At 48.6% G+C, this 21174-nt stretch overlaps 1 protein-coding gene across 1 annotated transcript in view; it reads left to right on the top strand.

The window, feature by feature from the left end:
• Positions 1–21174, top strand: part of NSUN2 (NOP2/Sun RNA methyltransferase 2) — a 393529-nt gene that overhangs the window by 207238 nt on the left and 165117 nt on the right. The window contains exons 9-10 of the mRNA XM_063922936.1: positions 18204–18334; positions 18756–18829. Coding sequence (XP_063779006.1) covers positions 18204–18334; positions 18756–18829 — 205 coding nt within the window. The remainder of the gene's footprint in view (positions 1–18203; positions 18335–18755; positions 18830–21174) is intronic.

Here is a 21174-nt window from a genome sequence, read left to right as displayed (position 1 = left end):
CTGATTCTGATCAGGGTATTGAACCCCTACTTCTGGCTATACGGGATGAGGACACTGTCACAGCAGTCGTTTTTCTTTATACAAAACAAGCCTAATGTCACTTTCCCTGACTCTACAGAGTTAGATGACCTATGCAAGTAGGCCTGGAAAAGTCAAGACAAAAAATTCCAAGTGTCAAAAAAGTTTTTGCGCACTTTCCCATTTGCTCTTGAAGGTAGAACATTTTGGGAGGAACCCCCTGGGGTGAATGCATCAGTCTCTTGCTTGTCTAAAAAGGCGGTGCTGCCTGCCCCGGGCTCCTTCCCCATGAAGGATCCTGGGGATAGAAAGATAGAGACTACACTAAAGTCTATATACACAGCAGCAGGTATATCACAGAGGACGGTCATTGCGGGTTGCTGAATGACCCATTCCATTCATTCTTGGGCCACTCAAATTCAGGGGGGTCTCTCGGGGGATATGCCCTTGGTTACTATGGTGACCCTCCTAAAACATTCAGGACACTACATGTGTCCTCTCTGATTCACTCAAGGAGATGGGGAACATTAATGCTAGGACTTCTGCCATGGCAGTGTCGGTGCGTGGGGCCTTGTGGCTGCGTCAGTGGATTGCGGACGCAGAATCCAAATGTAGTGTGGAATCCCTCCCCTTTTCTGGGGAATGGCTCTTTTGGGTTGAATTGGATACTTGGATTTCCAAAGCTACGGCTGGGAAATCCACGTTTCTCCCATCTGGGGCCCCGCCTGCGAGACGTACCTACCCGGGGCCGTCTGTCCAGTCCTTTCGTTTTTACAGATTTCGATCTAAGGCCAGGGGTGCCTCCGATGCGACTAGAGGCACCGGAGGTAAGTCTAAAAAGCCTGCAAGCACCAGCTATCAGTAACAGACCACCAATTCTGCTTCTACTAAGGCCTTTGCATGACGGTGCCCACCCACCCCGAGTGAATCTAGAGGTGAGATCTCGATTGCGTCACTTCAGCCGCGTCTGGGAGACCTCCTGCCAGGATGCTTGGGTCAGAGATCTTGTTTCTCAAGGATACAAGCTGGAGTCCGACGGTACTTCTCCCCAACGATTTTTCAAATCAAGCTTACCAACTTTGGAGGATATGCAAGTTACGTTGCAACAGGCCATCCAAAAGTTGGTCTACTCTCGCGTTGTTGTTCCAGTACCAATACCGCAATGCAGCAAGGGGTTTTACTCCAACCTATTTGTGGTACCGAAACCGGAGGGTTCGGTAAGACCCATTTTAAATCTAAAATCCTTGAACCCTTATGTAAAGGTGTTCAAGTTCAATCTGGAATTCCTGTGAGCTGTGATTGCTGGCCTGGATGGACAGGAATTCATGGTCTCCTTGGCCATCAAGGATGCCTACCTCCATATTCCGATTTGGTCGCCTCATCAGGCGTACCTGCGGTTTGCCCTGCTGGATGATCAATTCCAATTCCAGGCACTGCCCTTCGGCCTGTCCACAGCCCTGTGGGCTGTAACACACTACCCGGTTTTCCCCGGATGGCTAAAAGCCGGACAAACTTTGTCTGGCTTTTTGCCATCCGGCAGAGTCTTTCACACACAATGGCTTTGAGCCGTGTGTAATGCTGTGCGCATGCGCAGCAGCAGACACGGCTTGAAAAAAAAAAAGTTGTGTGTGAAAGCTTCCCTTCACACACACTGTTCTCTGCCTACAAAGACGGCATGGCCCCGGCACGGCAGCCAGACCTTCCAGTGGATATTTTCGGCTGCAACCCCGCAGCCGGGCCGGGGCCGTGCAGTGTGAAAAGACCCTACCCCTCACACTGTTAATTACAATACCGGCACGGGAAAAAGCCATCCGGCTTTTTCCCGGCCGGCCAAAGCCGGCGCGTGTGTTACAGCCCTGAGGGTATTCACGAAGGTGATGGCGGAAATGATGTTCCAACTTCAGGGGTTCAATGTTGTCCCTTACCTGAAAGATCTTCTGATCATATCAAGGTCCAGGGAGCTTTTGTTGCTCCATATCGACTGCACTATCCAACTTCTGTCAGACCATGGGTGGATCCTCAACTTAGGCTGCTGGATACTGTGGCCTAGAAGGTGTTCTTACCAGAGGACAAGGCAAGAACACATCAGGAGATGGTCCGCATGGTGCTCCGACCTACCCGAGTGTCCATCCATCTTTGCATAAGATTATTGGGAAAGATGGTGGCTTCATATAAAGCAATCCAATATGGTAAGTACCATGCCAGAATTTTTCAGCTGGATCCTCCTGAGCAAATGGTCCAGATCACATGCTTCAGTCCTCTCCTCTGCTCAAGGATCACACAATCCAAGTACAGTCGGACAACGCCACAGCAGTGGCGTACATCAATCGACAAGGAGGGACAAAAGCAGAGCCTGCATGCGAGAGGTGTCAAGGATACTCCTCTGGGCAGAAAGAAATGCAAGAACAATGTCCGCAATCTTCATTCCGGGAGTGGACAACTGGGAAGCGGACTTTCTGAGTCGTCACGATCTCCACCCGGGAGAGTGGGGTCTACACCAGCAGGTGTTCTAGCAAATCATCCACCGGTCGGGCTGCCCACAGATAGGCACGATGGCTTTTCGTCTCAACAAGAAGCTTCCTTGGTATTGCTCACGGACCAGGGACACTTGGGCGAGGGCAGATGATGCACTTGGCCTTACCAGGTGGACTGCCTGTTTCCTCCGATTCCATTGCTCCCAAGGGTGCTGAAGCGAATCAGGTATTAGTCCAGGCAATTCTGATTGCCACGGAGGGCGTCATACGTGGATCTTCTGGGAATGTCCGTTGAAGACCCTTGGCATCTACCACTAAGACGCAATCTTCTTCAACAAGGACTGTTCGTCTACCCAGACTTACGGCGACTTCACTTGATGGCATGCAGGTTGAGCAGAACATTCTAGCTCACAAGGGCCTTTCCAAAAATAATATTGCTACCATGGTTCAGGCCAGGAAACCTGTGACTTCAAAACACTATAATCATATCTGGAGGAGATATGCCTCTTGGTGCAAACCTGCTGAGCACGTATCCGCCTGCTGAGTTTCACTTGGGACATTTTCTTACGTTTCCTGCAGGCTGCTGTGGATAAGGTGAATTGTGTAGGTTGCTGCGCTGTGAGAGCTGCTCAGGTTATTGGGGGTACGGAATTGAATTATTTTGGACCGAGCGCTGTGTGTGCTAGTAAGTAATGTTATGTGCCAAAAAATAAAAAATATAAGTAATAATAAAAATAAATAAAAAATAAAAATAATTTAAGAATGAGAATAAAAGTGGTGTGGATAAGGGCTTACGCCTGGGTTCCATTAAGGTTCATATTTCAGGCCTCTTAATTTTCTTCCAGAAGAAATTGGCAGTGTTGCCAGAAGTTCAAACCTTCTTGCAAGGGGTACTCCACATACAACCTCCTTTTCGTTACTCCTACGACACCCTGGGATCTGGATGTGTTTGAACCTTTGATGGTAGAAAACAAGTACCTCAGATCGAAGAGGGGGTTGTTACTGGCCCTGGCTTCTGCTCAACGTGTCTCAGAATTGGGGACATTGTCGTGTAAAAGTCCATGTTTGGTCTTTTACGAGGGCAGAGCGGAGCTCCGGAAAAGACAGCAGTTCCTGCCGAAGGTTGTCTCTGCATTTCACCTGAATCAGCCTCTTGTGATTCCGTCCAGTTCGGGCACTTCTGCTCCTTCGGAGGCATTGGATGCTGTTCTAGCCTTGAAAATCTATGTCAAGACATCGGCTCGGATAAGAAAGACTGATTCCTTGTTTGTGCTCTATGATGCACAGATAAAGGGTTGCCCTGCTTCAAAGCAGTCCATTGCTCATTGGATTCAGCTTACTGTCCAACTGGCCTATGTGTTAGCAGCCTTACCTGTTCCGAAGTCTCTGAAGGCCCACTCTACAAGATCTGTGTGATCTTCCTGGGCGGCTGCCCGTGGAGTCTCGCGCTTACAACTTTGCCGAGCTGCTACTTGGTTGGGGAAGAACACTTTTGTGAAGTTCTACAAATTTGATACCCTGGCCAAAGAGGATACCCAGTTTGGGCAAGCGGTGCTGCAGCAGTCTCCACACGTTCCCGCCCATTCTGGAAGCTTTGGGACGTCCTCATCGTACTATATTTCCCCAATATCCCTTATGGATGCTAGAGAAAATAGTATTTTAATTACCTACTGGTAAATCCTTTTCTCGTAGTCCATAAGGGATATTCGGCGCCCGCCTCAGTGCAGTGACTCTGCAGGTTCTCTTTTGTGTGGTTACATGTTCAGCGGTTGCTGGTAGTTGTATGTTCGTGGTGTGCGGGTTTCTAAATCTCACCACTCTTTGTTGTCGTATTTCCTTCTCTCATATGTCCTTCCTCCTAAGGGCACGTTTTTACCTATAACTGCCTGTGGAAGGGGGCATATAGGGGAGGAGCCAGCACTGGCTCCTTTTAACCCCGTCTATACCCCATGGTACTAGATTTCCCCAGTATTCCTTATGGACTACGAGAAAAGGATTTACTGGTAGGTAATTTTAAAATCCTATTTTTTAAAATTTGTTACTGTTTATCAGTGTTGATGGTGTATTTTCAGTGGAATTAATTAAATTTTGTTGCTTGTGAGCCATTACATTGCAGGTGTTACCTTGAAATAACTTTTGAATAAATGTCTATTTAAGTTATCTGCATTTGTGACCATATAGGTTTATTCTGGAAGCTTGTCTTGCTGTTGAATATTTCCAGTTTGTCTTGGGGTTCCTTCAACAATCTGCTGTTACTCCTACAAGTGTTAACTCATTGACACGGTTACTAGTCAATTCAATTAGCTGTGGAAGCTGCCTGAATCCATCCTGTTGGATTCCATGCACTAACTCCAGAGGCAGGGCCGTCTTTTCGTATGGGCTCAATGGACTCTTGCCCAAGGGCCCCAGGAATATAAGGGCCCTAGGCTGATAGCTGAGGGTCCCCTCTTTCCAGGGGTACCTGATTTTTTAAAATCGGCCATGGGGAACTGGAGATATCAGACTTGAAAGCAGTGGTCCCCATCCAAGCCTGTTAATTGCTCTTCCTATACAGATATCTTGGGTTCTGTCTGACTTAGAGTTTTTGTGAGGGTATAATCCTAAAGCTGTGACTCTCCCCTTTTGGTGGACACTGGAAGCTTGTCTCTACTATGTCCAGAACCAGAGATATCAGCCTTCAAGCAGCTGGTCACTGCTCCAGCTCCACACGCCTAATACACAGTTTTAGATTTTCATTGGTGAATTGCTCTGGCTCCTGAACTCTGATCCCCAAGTCCCCAGAACCTTCTGAAAGGGGTCACTCTCTAGTTTTTTTTTTTTATCCCATTCAAAGCTAAGAAATACATTTTCAGGAACTTGAGATATCTGCAGTCAAGCAAGCTGCCCTCCCACCAGAAATTGATAAATATTAAGCCCATTCCACTATCCACCCCTCCCCTACGTATAAAACACCTCCTACCTCCCTGGAAGTCATGTACTAGGGCTTCTTCATTCAGCCCAATGCCCCCTTCTACAGTTTAGCCCCATCTGTACAGTAAAGGAGTAATTAGCAGAAATTACTGCTCCAGGTCCTACTTGCTAAGTGGAAGATAGAACACTCCCTACCGCCCACGGGACATCAAAGCTGCCGCTGATAGCACCCCTACCACTGGAGGATGGGTAGGGGGCCCCGTGCATTGCTGTGCCCAGGGGCCAACACTGCTGTTAAGATGGCCCTGTCCAGAGGGCACACCCTGTAGATGCGATTTAATGTGCAGGAAAAATGTTGGTGGCAAATTGAATCGAAGTAAAAAAGGAGACAGAGGTGGCAGGCGCACTGCCAAATAAAACCACCTTTCTCTTTTTGTATTTAGGATTATTCCTTGGTTGTCATTGTTGCACCACCATTATACAGGGTGTTCGGAAAGTCACTGTGCACTTATATATATTTATTAACACACGTTCCAATATATAATAAATGATGTAAACACGAATAATTATTAACAATGGTGAAAATGACCACCGTTGGCATCAAGACAGGCTTGGATCCTTTTTATCTTGTTTCTAAACACCTCTTTATACATAAGTGCACCGTGACTTTCCGAACAAAATATGCTGTCTTTTCATAAAGCAGTGGAGAAGTTGACCATGGCAACCAATCAGCTGCTCAGTTTAATATTATAATATGCAAATTAGAAATATTGCCGCAATGCTGTGCTTCACTTCACTGTTTTCACTGCTTTATGAAAAGTGCAGTGACTTTCCGCACACCATGTAGATATTATTTATAAGAGATTTTCTCTGACGTCCTAGTGGATGCTGGGAACTCCGTAAGGACCATGGGGAATAGCGGCTCCACAGGAGACTGGGCACAAAAGTAAAGCTTTAGGACTACCTGGTGTGCACTGGCTCCTCCCCCTATGACCCTCCTCCAAGCCTCAGTTAGATTTTTGTGCCCGACCGAGCAGGGTGCAATCTAGGGGGCTCTCCTGAGCTTCTTAGAAAAAGTTAGTTTTAGGTTTCTTATTTTCAGTGAGACCTGCTGGCAACAGGCTCACTGCATCGAGGGACTAAGGGGAGAAGAAGCGAACCTGCCTGCTTGCAGCCAGCTTGGGCTTCTTGGCTACTGGACACCATTAGCTCCAGAGGGACCGAACACAGGCCCAGCCTCGGAGTCCGGTCCCAGAGCCGCGCCGCCGGCCCCCTTACAGAGCCAGAAGCAAGAAGAGGTCCGGAAAATCGGCGGCAGAAGACATCCGTCTTCAACAAGGTAGCGCACAGCACTGCAGCTGTGCGCCATTGCTCCTCAGGCACACTTCACACTCCGGTCACTGAGGGTGCAGGGCGCTAGGGGGGGGCGCCCTGAGCAGCAATATAAACACCTTGGCTGACGAAAATACACCACATATAACCCCCAGGGCTATATGGATGTATTTTAACCCCTGCCAGAATTCAGCAAAAAGCGGGAGAAAAGTCCGCCGAGAAGGGGGCGGAGCCTATCTCCAGCACACTGGCGCCATTTTCCATCACAGCTCCGCTGGAAGGACGTCTCCCTCACTCTCCCCTACAGTCCTGCACTACAGAAAAGGGTAAAAAAGAGAGGGGGGGCACTAATTTGGCGCAGTTTGATAATATCAGCAGCTATAAAGGGAAAAACACATTATATAGTGGTATCCCTGTGTATATATAGCGCTCTGGTGTGTGCTGGCATACTCTCCCTCTGTCTCCCCAAAGGGCTAGTGGGGTCCTGTCCTCTATCAGAGCATTCCCTGTGTGTGTGCGGTGTGTCGGTACGATTGTGTCGACATGTTTGAGGAGGAAAATGATGTGGAGGCGGAGCAATTGCCTGTAATAGAGATGTCACCCCCTAGGGAGTCGACACCTGAGTGGATGGGCTTATGGAAGGAATTACGTGACAGTGTCAGCTCTTTACAAAAGACAGTTGACGACATGAGACAGCCGGCTACTCAGCTTGTGCCTGTCCAGGCGTCTCAAAGGCCATCAGGGGCTCTAAAACGCCTGTTACCTCAGATGGCAGACACAGACGCCGACACGGATACTGACTCCAGTGTCGACGATGAAGAGACGAATGTGACTTCCAGTAGGGCCACACGTTACATGATTGAGGCAATGAAAAATGTTTTACATATTTCTGATAATACAAGTACCACTAAAAAGGGTATTATGTTTGGTGAGAAAAAACTGCCTGTAGTTTTTCCTGCATCGGAGGAATTAAATGAAGTGTGTGATGAAGCGTGGGTTTCCCCCGATAAGAAACTGATCATTCCTAAAAGGTTATTGGCATCATACCCTTTCCCGCCAGAGGATAGGGCACGTTGGGAAACACCCCCTAGGGTGGATAAAGCGCTCACACGCTTGTCTAAACAGGTGGCACTACCCTCTCCTGAGACGGCCGCCCTTAAGGAACCTGCTGACAGAAAGCAGGAAAATATCCTAAAATGTATATACACTCACACGGGAGTTATACTGCGACCAGCAATCGCCTCAGCCTGGATGTGCAGTGCTGGGGTGGCTTGGTCGGATTCCCTGACGGACAATATTGATACCCTAGACAGGGACAGTATATTACTGACTATAGAGCATTTAAAAGATGCATTTCTATATATGCGTGATGCACAGAGGGATATCTGCCGACTGGCATCAAGAGTAAGTGCGCTGTCCATTTCTGCCAGAAGAGGGTTATGGACACGACAGTGGTCAGGGGATGCGGATTCCAAAAGGCATATGGAAGTATTGCCTTATAAAGGGGAGGAGTTATTTGGGGTAGGTCTATCAGACCTGGTAGCCACGGCAACTGCTGGGAAATCCACATTTTTACCCCAGGTAGCCTCTCAACATAAGAAGACGCCGTATTATCAGGCGCAGTCCTTTCGGCCCCATAAGGGCAAGCGGGCAAAAGGTTCCTCTTTTCTGCCCCGTGGCAGAGGGAAAAGGCTGCAGCAAACAGCCAGTTCCCAGGAACAGAAGCCCTCTCCCGCCTCCGCCAAGTCCTCAGCATGACGCTGGGGCTTTACAAGCAGACTCAGGCACGGTGGGGGCCCGTCTCTAGAATTTCAGCGCGCAGTGGGCTCACTCGCAAGTGGACCCCTGGATCCTTCAGGTGGTATCTCAGGGGTACAAATTGGAATTCGAGACGTCTCCCCCTCGCCGTTTCCTAAAGTCTGCTTTACCGACGTCTCCCTCCGACAGGGAGGCGGTATTGGAAGCCATTCACAAGCTGTATTCCCAGCAGGTGATAATCAAGGTACCCCTCCTGCAACAGGGAAAGGGGTATTATTCCACGCTGTTTGTGGTACCGAAGCCGGACGGCTCGGTGAGACCGATTTTAAATCTAAAATCCTTGAACACTTACATACAGAGGTTCAAATTCAAGATGGAGTCACTCAGAGCAGTGATTGCGAACCTGGAAGAAGGGGATTATATGGTGTCTCTGGACATCAAGGATGCTTACCTCCATGTCCCAATTTACCCTTCTCACCAAGGGTACCTCAGGTTTGTGGTACAGAACTGTCACTATCAGTTTCAGACGCTGCCGTTTGGATTGTCCACGGCACCCCGGGTCTTTACCAAGGTAATGGCCGAAATGATGATACTCCTTCGAAGGAAGGGAGTTTTAGTTATCCCTTACTTGGACGATCTCCTGATAAGGGCAAGATCCAGGGAACAGTTGGAAGTCGGGGTAGCACTATCTCAGGTAGTGTTGCGGCAGCACGGTTGGATTCTCAATATTCCAAAATCGCAGCTGATCCCGATGACATGTCTTCTATTCCTAGGGATGATCCTGGACACAGTCCAGAAAAAGGTGTTTCTCCCGGAGGAGAAAGCCAGGGAGTTATCCGAACTAGTCAGAAACCTCCTAAAACCAGGCCAAGTGTCAGTGCATCAATGCACAAAGGTCCTGGGAAAAATGGTGGCTTCCTACGAAGCAATCCCATTCGGCAGATTCCACGCAAGAACTTTCCAGTGGGATCTGCTAGACAAATGGTCCGGGTCGCATCTTCAGATGCATCAGCGGATAACCTTGTCACCAAAGACAAGGGTGTCTCTCCTGTGGTGGTTGCAGAGTGCTCATCTTCTAGAGGGCCGCAGATTCGGCATTCAGGACTGGGTCCTGGTGACCACGGATGCCAGCCTGCGAGGCTGGGGAGCAGTCACACAGGGAAGGAATTTCCAGGGCTTGTGGTCAAGCCTGGAGACATCACTTCACATAAATATCCTGGAGTTAAGAGCCATTTACAATGCTCTGAGCCAAGCAGGACCTCTGCTTCAAGGTCAGCCGGTGTTGATCCAGTCGGACAACATCACGGCAGTCGCCCACGTAAACAGACAGGGCGGCACAAGAAGCAGGAGGGCAATGGCAGAAGCTGCAAGGATTCTTCGCTGGGCGGAAAATCAGGTGATAGCACTGTCAGCAGTGTTCATTCCGGGAGTGGACAACTGGGAAGCAGACTTCCTCAGCAGGCACGACCTCCACCCGGGAGAGTGGGGACTTCATCCAGAAGTCTTCCACATGATTGTAAACCGTTGGGAAAAACCAAAGGTGGACATGATGGCGTCCCGCCTCAACAAAAAACTGGACAGGTATTGCGCCAGGTCAAGGGACCCTCAGGCAATAGCTGTGGACGCTCTGGTAACACCGTGGGTGTACCAGTCAGTGTATGTGTTCCCTCCTCTGCCTCTCATACCCAAGGTTCTGAGAATTATAAGACTGAGAGGAGTAAGAACTATACTCGTGGCTCCGGATTGGCCAAGAAGGACTTGGTACCCGGAACTACAAGAGATGCTCACAGAGGACCCGTGGCCTCTGCCTCTAAGAAGGGACCTGCTCCAGCAAGGACCCTGTCTGTTCCAAGACTTACCGCGGCTGCGTTTGACGGCATGGCGGTTGAACGCCGGATCCTGAAGGAAAAAGGCATTCCGGAGGAAGTCATCCCTACCCTGATCAAAGCCAGGAAGGATGTAACCGCAAAGCATTATCACCGCATTTGGCGAAAATATGTTGCGTGGTGCGAGGCCAGGAAGGCCCCAACGGAGGAATTTCAACTGGGTCGATTCCTACATTTCCTGCAAACAGGAGTGTCTATGGGCCTCAAATTGGGATCCATTAAGGTTCAGATTTCGGCCCTGTCGATTTTCTTCCAGAAAGAACTGGCTTCAGTTCCTGAAGTTCAGACGTTTGTCAAGGGGGGGGTGCTGCATATACAGCCTCCTTTTGTGCCTCCAGTGGCACCTTGGGATCTCAATGTAGTTTTGGGGTTCCTCAAATCACATTGGTTTGAACCACTTAAATCTGTGGATTTAAAATATCTCACATGGAAAGTGGCCATGCTGCTGGCCCTGGGTTCGGCCAGGCGAGTGTCAGAATTGGCGGCTTTATCCTGCAAAAGCCCCTATCTGATTTTCCATTCGGACAGGGCGGAATTGAGGACTCGTCCTCAGTTTCTCCCTAAGGTGGTGTCAGCGTTTCACCTGAACCAACCTATTGTGGTGCCTGCGGCTACTAGGGACTTGGAGGACTCCAAGTTGCTAGACGTTGTCAGGGCCCTGAAAATATATTTCTCTGACGTCCTAGTGGATGCTGGGGACTCCGTAAGGACCATGGGGATATAGCGGCTCCGCAGGAGACAGGGCACAATAATAAAAGCTTTAGGATCAGGTGGTGTGCACTGGCTCCTCCCCCTATGACCCTCCTCCAAGCCTCAGTTAGATTTTTGTGCCCGGCCGAGAGCTGCTTAGAATAAAAGTTTAAGTTAGGTTTTTTTCTTTCAGTGAGACCTGCTGGCAACAGGCTCACTGCTACGAGGGACTTAGGGGAGAGAAGTAAACTCACCTGCGTGCAGGATGGATTTGCTTCTTAGGCTACTGGACACCATTAGCTCCAGAGGGAGTCGGAACACAGGTCTCACCCTGGGGTTCGTCCAGGAGCCGTGCCGCCGACCCCCCTTGCAGATGCCGAAGTTGAAGAGGTCCAGAGGTCCAGAAACAGGCGGCAGAAGACTTTCAGTCTTCATAAGGTAGCGCAGAGCACTGCAGCTGTGCGCCATTGTTGTCAGCACACTTCACCAACAGTCACCAACTGTCACTGAGGGTGCAGGGCGCTGGGGGGGGGCGCCCTGGGCAGCAATGTATAATACCTTTTTATGGCTAAAATACATCACATATAGCCCTTGAGGCTATATGGATGTATTTAACCCCTGCCAGATCTCACAAACTCCGGGAGAAGAGCCCGCCAAAAAGGGGGCGGGGCCTATTCTCCTCAGCACGCGGCGCCATTTTCCTGCTCAGCTCTGCTGTGAGGAAGGCTCCCAGGCTCTCCCCTGCACTGCACTACAGAAACAGGGTTAAAACAGAGAGGGGGGGCACTTATTTGGCGATATGATTACATATATAAAAATGCTATAAGGGAAAACACTTGTATAAGGGGTTGTCCCTGTATAATTATAGCGTTTTTGGTGTGTGCTGGCAAACTCTCCCTCTGTCTCCCCAAAGGGCTAGTGGGGTCCTGTCCTCTATCAGAGCATTCCCTGTGTGTGTGCTGTGTGTCGGTACATGTGTGTCGACATGTAGGAGGACGATGTTGGTGAGGAGGCGGAGCAAATTGCCTGTATTGGTGATGTCACTCTCTAGGGAGTCGACACTGGAATGGATGGCTTATTTAGGAATTACGTGATAATGTCAACACGCTGCAAGGTCGGTTGACGACATGAGACGGCCGGCAAACAAATTAGTACCTGTCCAGGCGTCTCAGACACCGTCAGGGGCTTGTAAAAACGCCCATTTACCTCAGTCGGTTGACACAGACACAGACACGGACACTGACTCCAGTGTCGACGGTGAATAAACAAACGTATTTTCCTTTAGGGCCACACGTTTCATGTTAAGGGCAATGAAGGAGGTGTTACATATTTCTGATACTACAAGTACCACAAATAAGGGTATTATGTAGGGTGTGAATAAACTACTTGTAGTTTTTCCTGAATCAGATAAATTAAATGAAGTGTGTGATGATACGTGGGTTTCCTCCGATAGAAAATTATTGGCGGTATACCCTTTCCCGCCAGAAGTTAGGGCGAGTTGGGAAACACACCTTAGGGTGGATAAGGCGCTCACACGCTTATAAAAACAAGGGGCGTTACCGTCTCCAGATACGGCAGCCCTCAAGGAGCCAGCTGATAGGAAGCTGAAAAATATCCTAAAAGTATATACACACATACTGGTGTTATACTACGACCAGCAATCGCCTCAGCCTGGATGTGCAGCGCTGAGGGGGCTTGGTCGGATTTCCTGACTGAAAATATTGATACCCTTGACAGGGACAAGATTTTATTGACTATAGATGCATTTCTATATATGCGAGATGCGCAGAGGGATATTTGCATTCTGGCATCAAGAGTAAATGTGATGTCCATATCTGCCAGACGAAGACACGACAGTGGTCAGGTGATGCAGATTCCAGACGGCACATGGAAGTATTGCCGTATAAAGGGGCGGTCCATCGGACCTGGTGGCCATGGCAACAGCTGAAAAATCCACCTTTTGTTACCCCAAGTCACATCTCAGCAGAAAAGGACACAGTCTTTTCAGTCTCAGTCCTTTCGTCCCCATAAGGGCAGGCGGGCAAAAGGGCCAGTCATATCTGCCCAGGGGTAGAGGAAAGGGAAGAAGACTGCAGCAGGCAGCCCATTCCCAGGAACAGAAGCCCTCCACAGCTTCTGCCAAGTCCGCAGCATGACGCTGGGGCAGTACAAGCGGACTCAGGTGCGGTAGGGGGTCATCTCAAGAGTTTCAGCACGCAGGGGGCTCACTCACAAGTGGACTCCTGGATCCTACACGTAGTATCCCAGGTGTACATTGGAAATTCGAGACGTCTCCCCCTCACAAGTTCCTGAAGTCTGCTTTACCAACGTCTCCCTCCGACAGGGAGGCAGTATTGGGAACAATTCACAGGCTGTATTCCCAGCAGGTGATAATCAAAGTACCCCTTCTACAACAAGGGAAGGGGTATTATTCCACACTATATTGTGGTACTGAAGCCAGACGGCTCGGTGAGATCTGAAATATTTGAACACTTACATACAAGCGTTCAAATCAAGATGGAGTCACTCAGAGTAGTGATAGCGAACCAGGAAGAAGGGGACGATATGGTGTCACTTGATATCAGGGACGCTTACCTACATGTCCAAATTTGTCTTCTCACCAAGGGTACCTCAGGTTCGTGGTACAGAACTGTCACTATCAGTTCAGACGCTGCCGTTTGGATTGTCCACGGCACCCCGGGTCTTTACCAAGGTAATGGCCGAAATGATGATTCTTCTTAAAAGAAATATGGACGCTTTCCTGATAAAGGCAAGGTCCAGAGAACAGTTGGAGGTCGGAGTAGCACTATCTTAAGTAGTTCTACGACAGCACGAGTGGATTCTAAATATTCCAAAATCGCAGTTTTTTCCGACGACACGTCTACTGTTCCTAGGGATGATTCTGGACACAGTCCAGAAAAGGATGTTTTCTCCCGGAGAAGAAAGCCAGGGAGTTATCCGAGCTAGTCAGGAACCTCCTAAAACCAGGAAAAGTATCAGTGCATCATTGCACAAGGATCCTGTGAAAAATGGTGGTTTCTTACAAAGCGATCCCATTCGGTAGATTTCACGCAAGAACCTTTCCGTGGGATCTGCTGGAAAAATGGTCCGGATCGCATCTTCAGATGCATCAGCGGATAACCCTGTCTCCAAGGACAAGGGTGTTTCTTCTGCGGTGGCTGCAGAGTGCTCATCTATGAAAGGGCCGCAGATTCGGCATTCAGGACTGGGTCCTGGTGACCACGGATGCCAGCCTGAGTGGCTGGGGAGCAGTCACACAAGGAAAAAATTTCCAGAGAGTGTGATCAAGTCTGGAGACTTCTCTCCACATAAATATACTGGAGCTAAGGGCAATTTACAATGCTCTAAGCTTAGCAAGACCTCTGCTTCAAGGTCAGCCGGTATTGATCCAGTGGGACAACATCACGGCAGTCGCCCACGTAAACAGGGCGGCACAAGAAGCAGGAGGGAAATGGCAGAAACTACAAGGATTCTTCGCTGGGCGAAAAATCATGTGATAACACTCTCAGCAGTGTTCATTCCGGGAGTGGAAAACTGGGAAGCAGACTTCCTCAGCAGGCATGACCTCTACCCGGGAGAGTGGGGACTTCATCGGGAAGTCTTCCACATGATTGTAAACCGTTGGGAAAAACCAAAGGTGGACATGATGGCGTCCCGCCTGAACAAAAAACTAGACAGATATTGCGCCAGGTCAAGGGACCCTCAGGCAATAGCGGTGGACGCTCTGGTAACACTGTGGGTGTACCAGTCAGAGTATGTGTTCCCTCCTATGCCTCTCATACCAAAAGTACTGAGAATCATAAGAGGGAGATGAGTAAGAACGATACTCGTGGTTCCGGATTGGCCAAGAAGGACTTGGTACCCGAAACTTCAAGAGATGTTCACGGAAGACCCGTGGCCTCTACCTTTAAGAAAGGACCTGCTCCAGCAGGGGCCTTGTCTGTTCCAAGACTTACCGCGGCCGCGTTTGACGGCATGGCGGTTGAACGGCGGATCCTGAAAGGGCATTCCAGATGAAGTCATCCCTACCCTGGTCAAAGACAGGAAGGATGTAACCGCAAAACATTTTCACCGCATTTGGTGAAGATATGTTGCGTGGTGTGAGGCCAAGAAGGCCCCTACAGAGGAATTCCAACTGGGTCGTTTCCTACATTTCCTGAAAACAGGACTGTCTATGGGCCTAAAATTAGGGTCCATTAAGGTTCAAATTTCGGCCCTGTCGAATTTCTTCCAGAAAGAACTGGCTTTAGTGCCTGACGTTCAGATGTTTGTAAAAGGGGTACTGCATATACAGCCTCATTTTGTGCCCCAGTGGCACCTTGGGATCTCAATGTTGTTTTGAGTTTCCTAAAGTCACATTGGTTTGAACCACTCACCACTGTGGACTTAAAATATCTCACATGGAAGGTGACGATGCTATTAGCCCTGGCTTCAGCCAGGCGTGTGTCAGAATTGGCGGCTTTATCATATATAAAGCCCTTACTTAATTTTTCATTCTGACAGGGCAGAATTGAGGACTCGTCCTCAATTTCTCCTTAAGGTGTTTTCTGTTTTTCACATGAACCAACCTATTGTGGTACCTGCGGGTACTAGGGACTTGGAGGACTCCAAGTTACTTGACGTTGTCAGGGCCCTGAAAAATATGTTTCCAGGACGGCTGGAGTCAGAAAATCTGACTCGCTGTTTAGCCTGTATGCACCCAACAAGATGGGTGCTCCTGCTTCTAAGCAGACGATTGCTCGCTGGATTTGTAATACAATTCAGTTTACACATTCTGTGGCAGGCCTGCCACAGCCAAAATCTGTAAAAGCCCATTCCAAAAGGAAGGGGGCTCATCTTGGGCGACTGCCCGAGGGGTCTCGGCTTTACAACTTTGCCGAGCAGTTACTTGGTCAGGGACAAACACGTTTGCTAAATTCTACAAATTTGATACCCTGGCTGAGGAGGACATGGAGTCTCTCATTCGGTGCTGCAGGGTCATCCGCACTCTCCCGCCCGTTTGGGAGCTTTGGTATAATCCCCATGGTCCTTACGGAGTCCCCAGCATCCACTAGGACGTCAGAGAAAATAAGATCATACTTACCGATAAATCTATTTCTCGTAGTCCGTAGTGGATGCTGGGCGCCCATCCCAAGTGCGGATTGTCTGCAATACTTGTACATAGTTATTGTTACAAAAATCGGGTTATTCTTGTTGTGAGCCATCTTGTCAGAGGCTCCTTCGTTGTTATCATACTGTTAACTGGGTTCAGATCACAGGTTGTACGGTGTAATTGGTGTGGCTGGTATGAGTCTTACCCGGGATTCAATATCCTTCCTTATTATGCACGCTCGTCCGGGCACAGTATCCTAACTGAGGCTTGGAGGAGGGTCATAGGGGGAGGAGCCAGTGCACACCACCTGATCCTAAAGCTTTTATTATTGTGCCCTGTCTCCTGCGGAGCCGCTATATCCCCATGGTCCTTACGGAGTCCCCAGCATCCACTACGGACTACGAGAAATAGATTTATCGGTAAGTAAAATCTTATTGTTTCCAGGACGGCTGGAGTCAGAAAATCTGACTCGCTGTTTATCTTGTATGCACCCAACAAGCTGGGTGCTCCTGCTTCGAAGCAGACTATTGCTCGTTGGATTTGTAGTACAATTCAGCTTGCACATTCTGTGGCAGGCCTGCCACAGCCAAAATCTGTAAATGCCCATTCTACAAGGAAGGTGGGCTCATCTTGGGCGGCTGCCCGAGGGGTCTCGGCTTTACAACTTTGCCGAGCAGCTACTTGGTCAGGGGCAAACACGTTTGCTAAATTCTACAAATTTGATACCCTGGCTGAGGACGACCTGGAGTTCTCTCATTCGGTGCTGCAGAGTCATCCGCACTCTCCCGCCCGTTTGGGAGCTTTGGTATAATCCCCATGGTCCTTACGGAGTTCCCAGCATCCACTAGGACGTCAGAGAAAATAAGAATTTACTTACCGATAATTCTATTTCTCGTAGTCCGTAGTGGATGCTGGGCGCCCATCCCAAGTGCGGATTGTCTGCAATACTTGTACATAGTTACTGTTAACTAAATCGGGTTATTGTTGTTGTGAGCCATCTTTCCAGAGGCTCCTCTGTTATCATGCTGTTAACTGGGTTCAGATCACAAGTTGTACGGTGTGATTGGTGTGGCTGGTATGAGTCTTACCCGGGATTCAAAAATCCTTCCTTATTGTGTACGCTCGTCCGGGCACAGTATCCTAACTGAGGCTTGGAGGAGGGTCATAGGGGGAGGAGCCAGTGCACACCAGGTAGTCCTAAAGCTTTACTTTTGTGCCCAGTCACCTGCGGAGCCGCTATTCCCCATGGTCCTTACGGAGTTCCCAGCATCCACTACGGACTACGAGAAATAGAATTATCGGTAAGTAAATTCTAATTTTAACAGGGTATCCAGAGAGGTAAATAATGCAATGTGTGCAGGTATTTTGGGGGGGCTAATTAAATCTGCCTGTAAGTATCAACCGTGCACATGATGGCATTCCCACCTGTGTGTCTATTGTTAGTTATACAAATGTTGCGATATGCTCATTCCAAGGTTAGCACAGCATATATAGAACAGTAGTTATTGGTGCCACTAGGCTTTTACTTAATTATTTTCAGACCTAGCATGTTCTAAACCAATGACTAGTGTTGGCTTTTTCTCATTTCGTTGCATGTGGCTAAATCCTAACCGTTCCGTAATGCTGGTCCAAGTCTTTTCTTCACGGTTAGTCTTAGACTGGGTTAAATCTGATTTTTATACTCATGCTTGGCTGTTGGGAAAGTGGGGCACACAGCCCAGTCCTCTTTGGGCACAAATTTTTTACTTTTGTGCCTTGCGATCTTCCTTTGGCAGAACAATCATCCAAGCAGCAGTCTCATTTGGCATAATGCTTTTTCCCTTTTTTGTGTTCTTGTTCCTTTTGTTCTGTGTGTGTGTTCATACAGCAAATTTTCCTTTTGCTGTTGTAAAATGTTAATTTATTAATACCTTTAGCTGATATCTGTACAGCTGAAACTGGAAGCATGCAGAGTTGTGCAAAAAATCTTTTGAAATCTACTGTACTGCAAATTGTTGTTAACCTTCATTTTGTTTTTTCTAGGTTACAGATTAGGATTGCTACCCGTGGTGTTGAACAGCTGGCAGAAGGGGGAAGGATGGTGTATTCAACGTGTTCTTTGAATCCTATTGAAGATGAAGCGGTTATAGCCTCACTGCTGGAGAAAAGTGAAGGCAAGGCCATGTGTTCACACTTCTCAAACAATGACAGACACATTTGTTGTTCTGCTTCCAGTAATTTAAGTGTATTAGAAAAACCTTTCATGTATTTGCTGTAATGAGCAGAACATTTTACTAATACTTCAGTAATGTAGTAGCTCAGTAATTGCATCAGTACTATTAAATAGACCAGCTGTGCATATTCTAGAAGTAAAATAATTAAATGGAAAAAAGTCTGACTTCCTTTAAAGCAAACCTGTCGCTTAATCATTCACTTCAGCTTTTGTACTGACATTGGTAAAATTAAAGGTCCTTCGGCTATTGCAGACTGAATACAAGGTGAAAATTAGGTTTACCTAAGTAACAACTAACTTGCTCCGTTTTTTTTTTAGACAGGACAGAATGTAGTTATACAGTGTGCTTGGCTTTTTCCTAGGTTCTCTTGAGCTTGCTGATGTGTCATCTGTGCTTCCTGGTTTAAAGTGGATGCCTGGAATCACCAACTGGAAGGTGATTGTATTATTGTGTCTATATGTTCATTGCACAATCTAGCCAAATCAGAAACAACCTATGCAAAATTACTTATTTCTCTTACGTCCTAGAGGATGCTGGGGACTCCAAAAAGACCATGGGGTATAGACGGGATCCGCAGGAGCTTGCGCACACTGAAAAGACTTAATCTGGGTGTGAACTGGCTCCTCCCTCTATGCCCTCCTCCAGACCTCAGTTAGACTTTGTGCCCAGGACTGACTGGACACTCACAGGGGAGCTCTCCTGAGTTTCTCTGGAAAATACTTTTTGTTAGGTTTTTTATTTTCAGGGAGACCTGCTGGCTACAGGCTCCCTGCAGCGTGGGAGTGAGGGGAGAGAAGCAGACCTACTTCTTCTTAGTTAAGGGCTCTGCTTCTCGGCTACTGGACACCATTAGCTCCAGAGGGTTCGATCACTTGGTGCGCCTAGCTGCTTGTTCCCGGAGCCACGCCGTCACCCTCTCACAGAAGCCAGAAGAAAGATGTCGGGTGAGTATGAGAAGATCAGAAGAATTCAGGACGGCAGAAGACTTCGGTAACGGAAGGTACAGCACAGCGGTAACGCTGTGCTCCATGCTTCCACACACATCACCAACGGTGCAGGGCGCTGGGGGGGGGCACCCTCGGCAGCATGTTACTGAGGTCGGGGACCGGCAGAAGGCTTTCGGTGCCTCGGCACCGTTTCTTAAACCCCCGCCGGCATCTTTTTCATTTTCAAATTTGGCGGCCCGAAGCGCATCGGGAAGGGGGCGGAGCTTCATCCCGCGGATCACCTGCGCCATCTTCTTCTTCAACACGCGGCTGGGGTGTGAGCTGGCATACTCCCTCTGTGTCCTCTATCTGGGCTTCATTGTGGGCCTGTCACCTAGCTGGGACGTTCTGTGTGTATCTGTGTGTCGGTACTACGTGTCGGCATGTCTGAGGCTGAATGTTATTCACCAGAGGAGGTTATTGGGGGAGCAGATGCGGGGCTAGATTTGGGACTGTCGACGCAGCCGACACCTGATTTACTCGCATTGCTCAGTACGATAAATTCAAATGTAGCTTCTTTATCAAAGAGGTTGGATAAGTCTGAGTCACAGACACGGGTGTGGAAAAAGTCCATGGAAGAGGCTTTGTCTCGGGTACAGACCCCTTCTGGGTCGCAAAAGCGGCCATTTACTCAAGTGGTAGATACGGATACCGACACGGACTCTGATTCCGAGGTCGATTTCACTGAGGCTGCTTTACATCCACTATTAGTTAAGAGTATTCAGCACATATTTGTGGCTATAAAAGATGTTTTACACATTTCTAATGAACCTGCGGTACAGGAAACAAGGATTTGCTTGTTTAAGGGAAAAAAACCTGAGGTGAAGCTTCCCCCCTCATGAAATGAATACTCTTTGTGAAAAGGCTTGGAAGTCGCCGGATAAGAGGTGGCAGATTCCCAAGAGGATTTACATGGCATATCCGTTCCCCTCTGATGACAGGGAAAAATGGGAGGCGTCTCCAAATGTTGACAAAGCTCTATCTCGCTTGTCTAAGAAAGTGGCGCTTCCGTCTCCTGACACTGCAGCTCTCAAAGATCCGGCGGATCGCAAGCTGGAGACGTCTCTGAAGTCCATTTTCGCTAATTCGGGTGCATTGCTCAGACCTGCTGTGGCGTCGGTATGGGTGAGTAGTGCTATTGCTAAATGGGCTGAGAATTTAGCTAATGATATGGATACCCTTGATAAAGATAATGTTTTTTTGACTCTTGGTTATATCAAGGACGCTGCAGATTACCTGAAGGATGTGGCGAGGGATGTCTGTCTCTTGGGATCAAGAGCCAATGCCATGTCGTTATCAGCCAGGAGGGCATTGTGGATCCATCAATGGAATGCTGATGCCGACTCCAAGAGGGCTATGGAAGCGTTACCTTTCAAAGGTACGGTCTTGTTTGGGGACAGCTTGGCTGACCTGGTCTCGACCGCGACTGCGGGTAAGTCCTCTTTTCTTCCTTATGTTCCCACACAACAGAAAAAGGCACCACATCAGCAGATGCAGTCCTTTCGTCACAATAAATACAGTCGTGGAAAAGGTTAGTCCTTCCTCGCTTCAAAAGGTAGAGAAAGGGGAAGGAAACCACCTGCAGTGTCAGGCGCCCAGGACCAAAAGTCCTCCCCTGCTTCTACCAAGTCCACCGCATGGGGGAGTCCGGACCGGTGGGGGGCAGTCTACAAATATTCAGTCAGGTCTGGATTCAATCAGACCTGGATCCTTGGGTCCTAGAGATTGTGTCTCAGGGACACAAGCTGGCGTTTCGGGAGATACCCCTTCGCCGGTTCTTCATTTCGGCGTTAC

The sequence above is a fragment of the Pseudophryne corroboree genome, chromosome 5 (assembly GCF_028390025.1).
Source record: "Pseudophryne corroboree isolate aPseCor3 chromosome 5, aPseCor3.hap2, whole genome shotgun sequence".
NCBI classification, from domain to species: Eukaryota; Metazoa; Chordata; class Amphibia; order Anura; family Myobatrachidae; genus Pseudophryne; species Pseudophryne corroboree.
The sequence above is the reverse complement of the archived record's forward strand: the minus strand, read 5'-3'. Positions and strand labels throughout refer to the sequence as shown.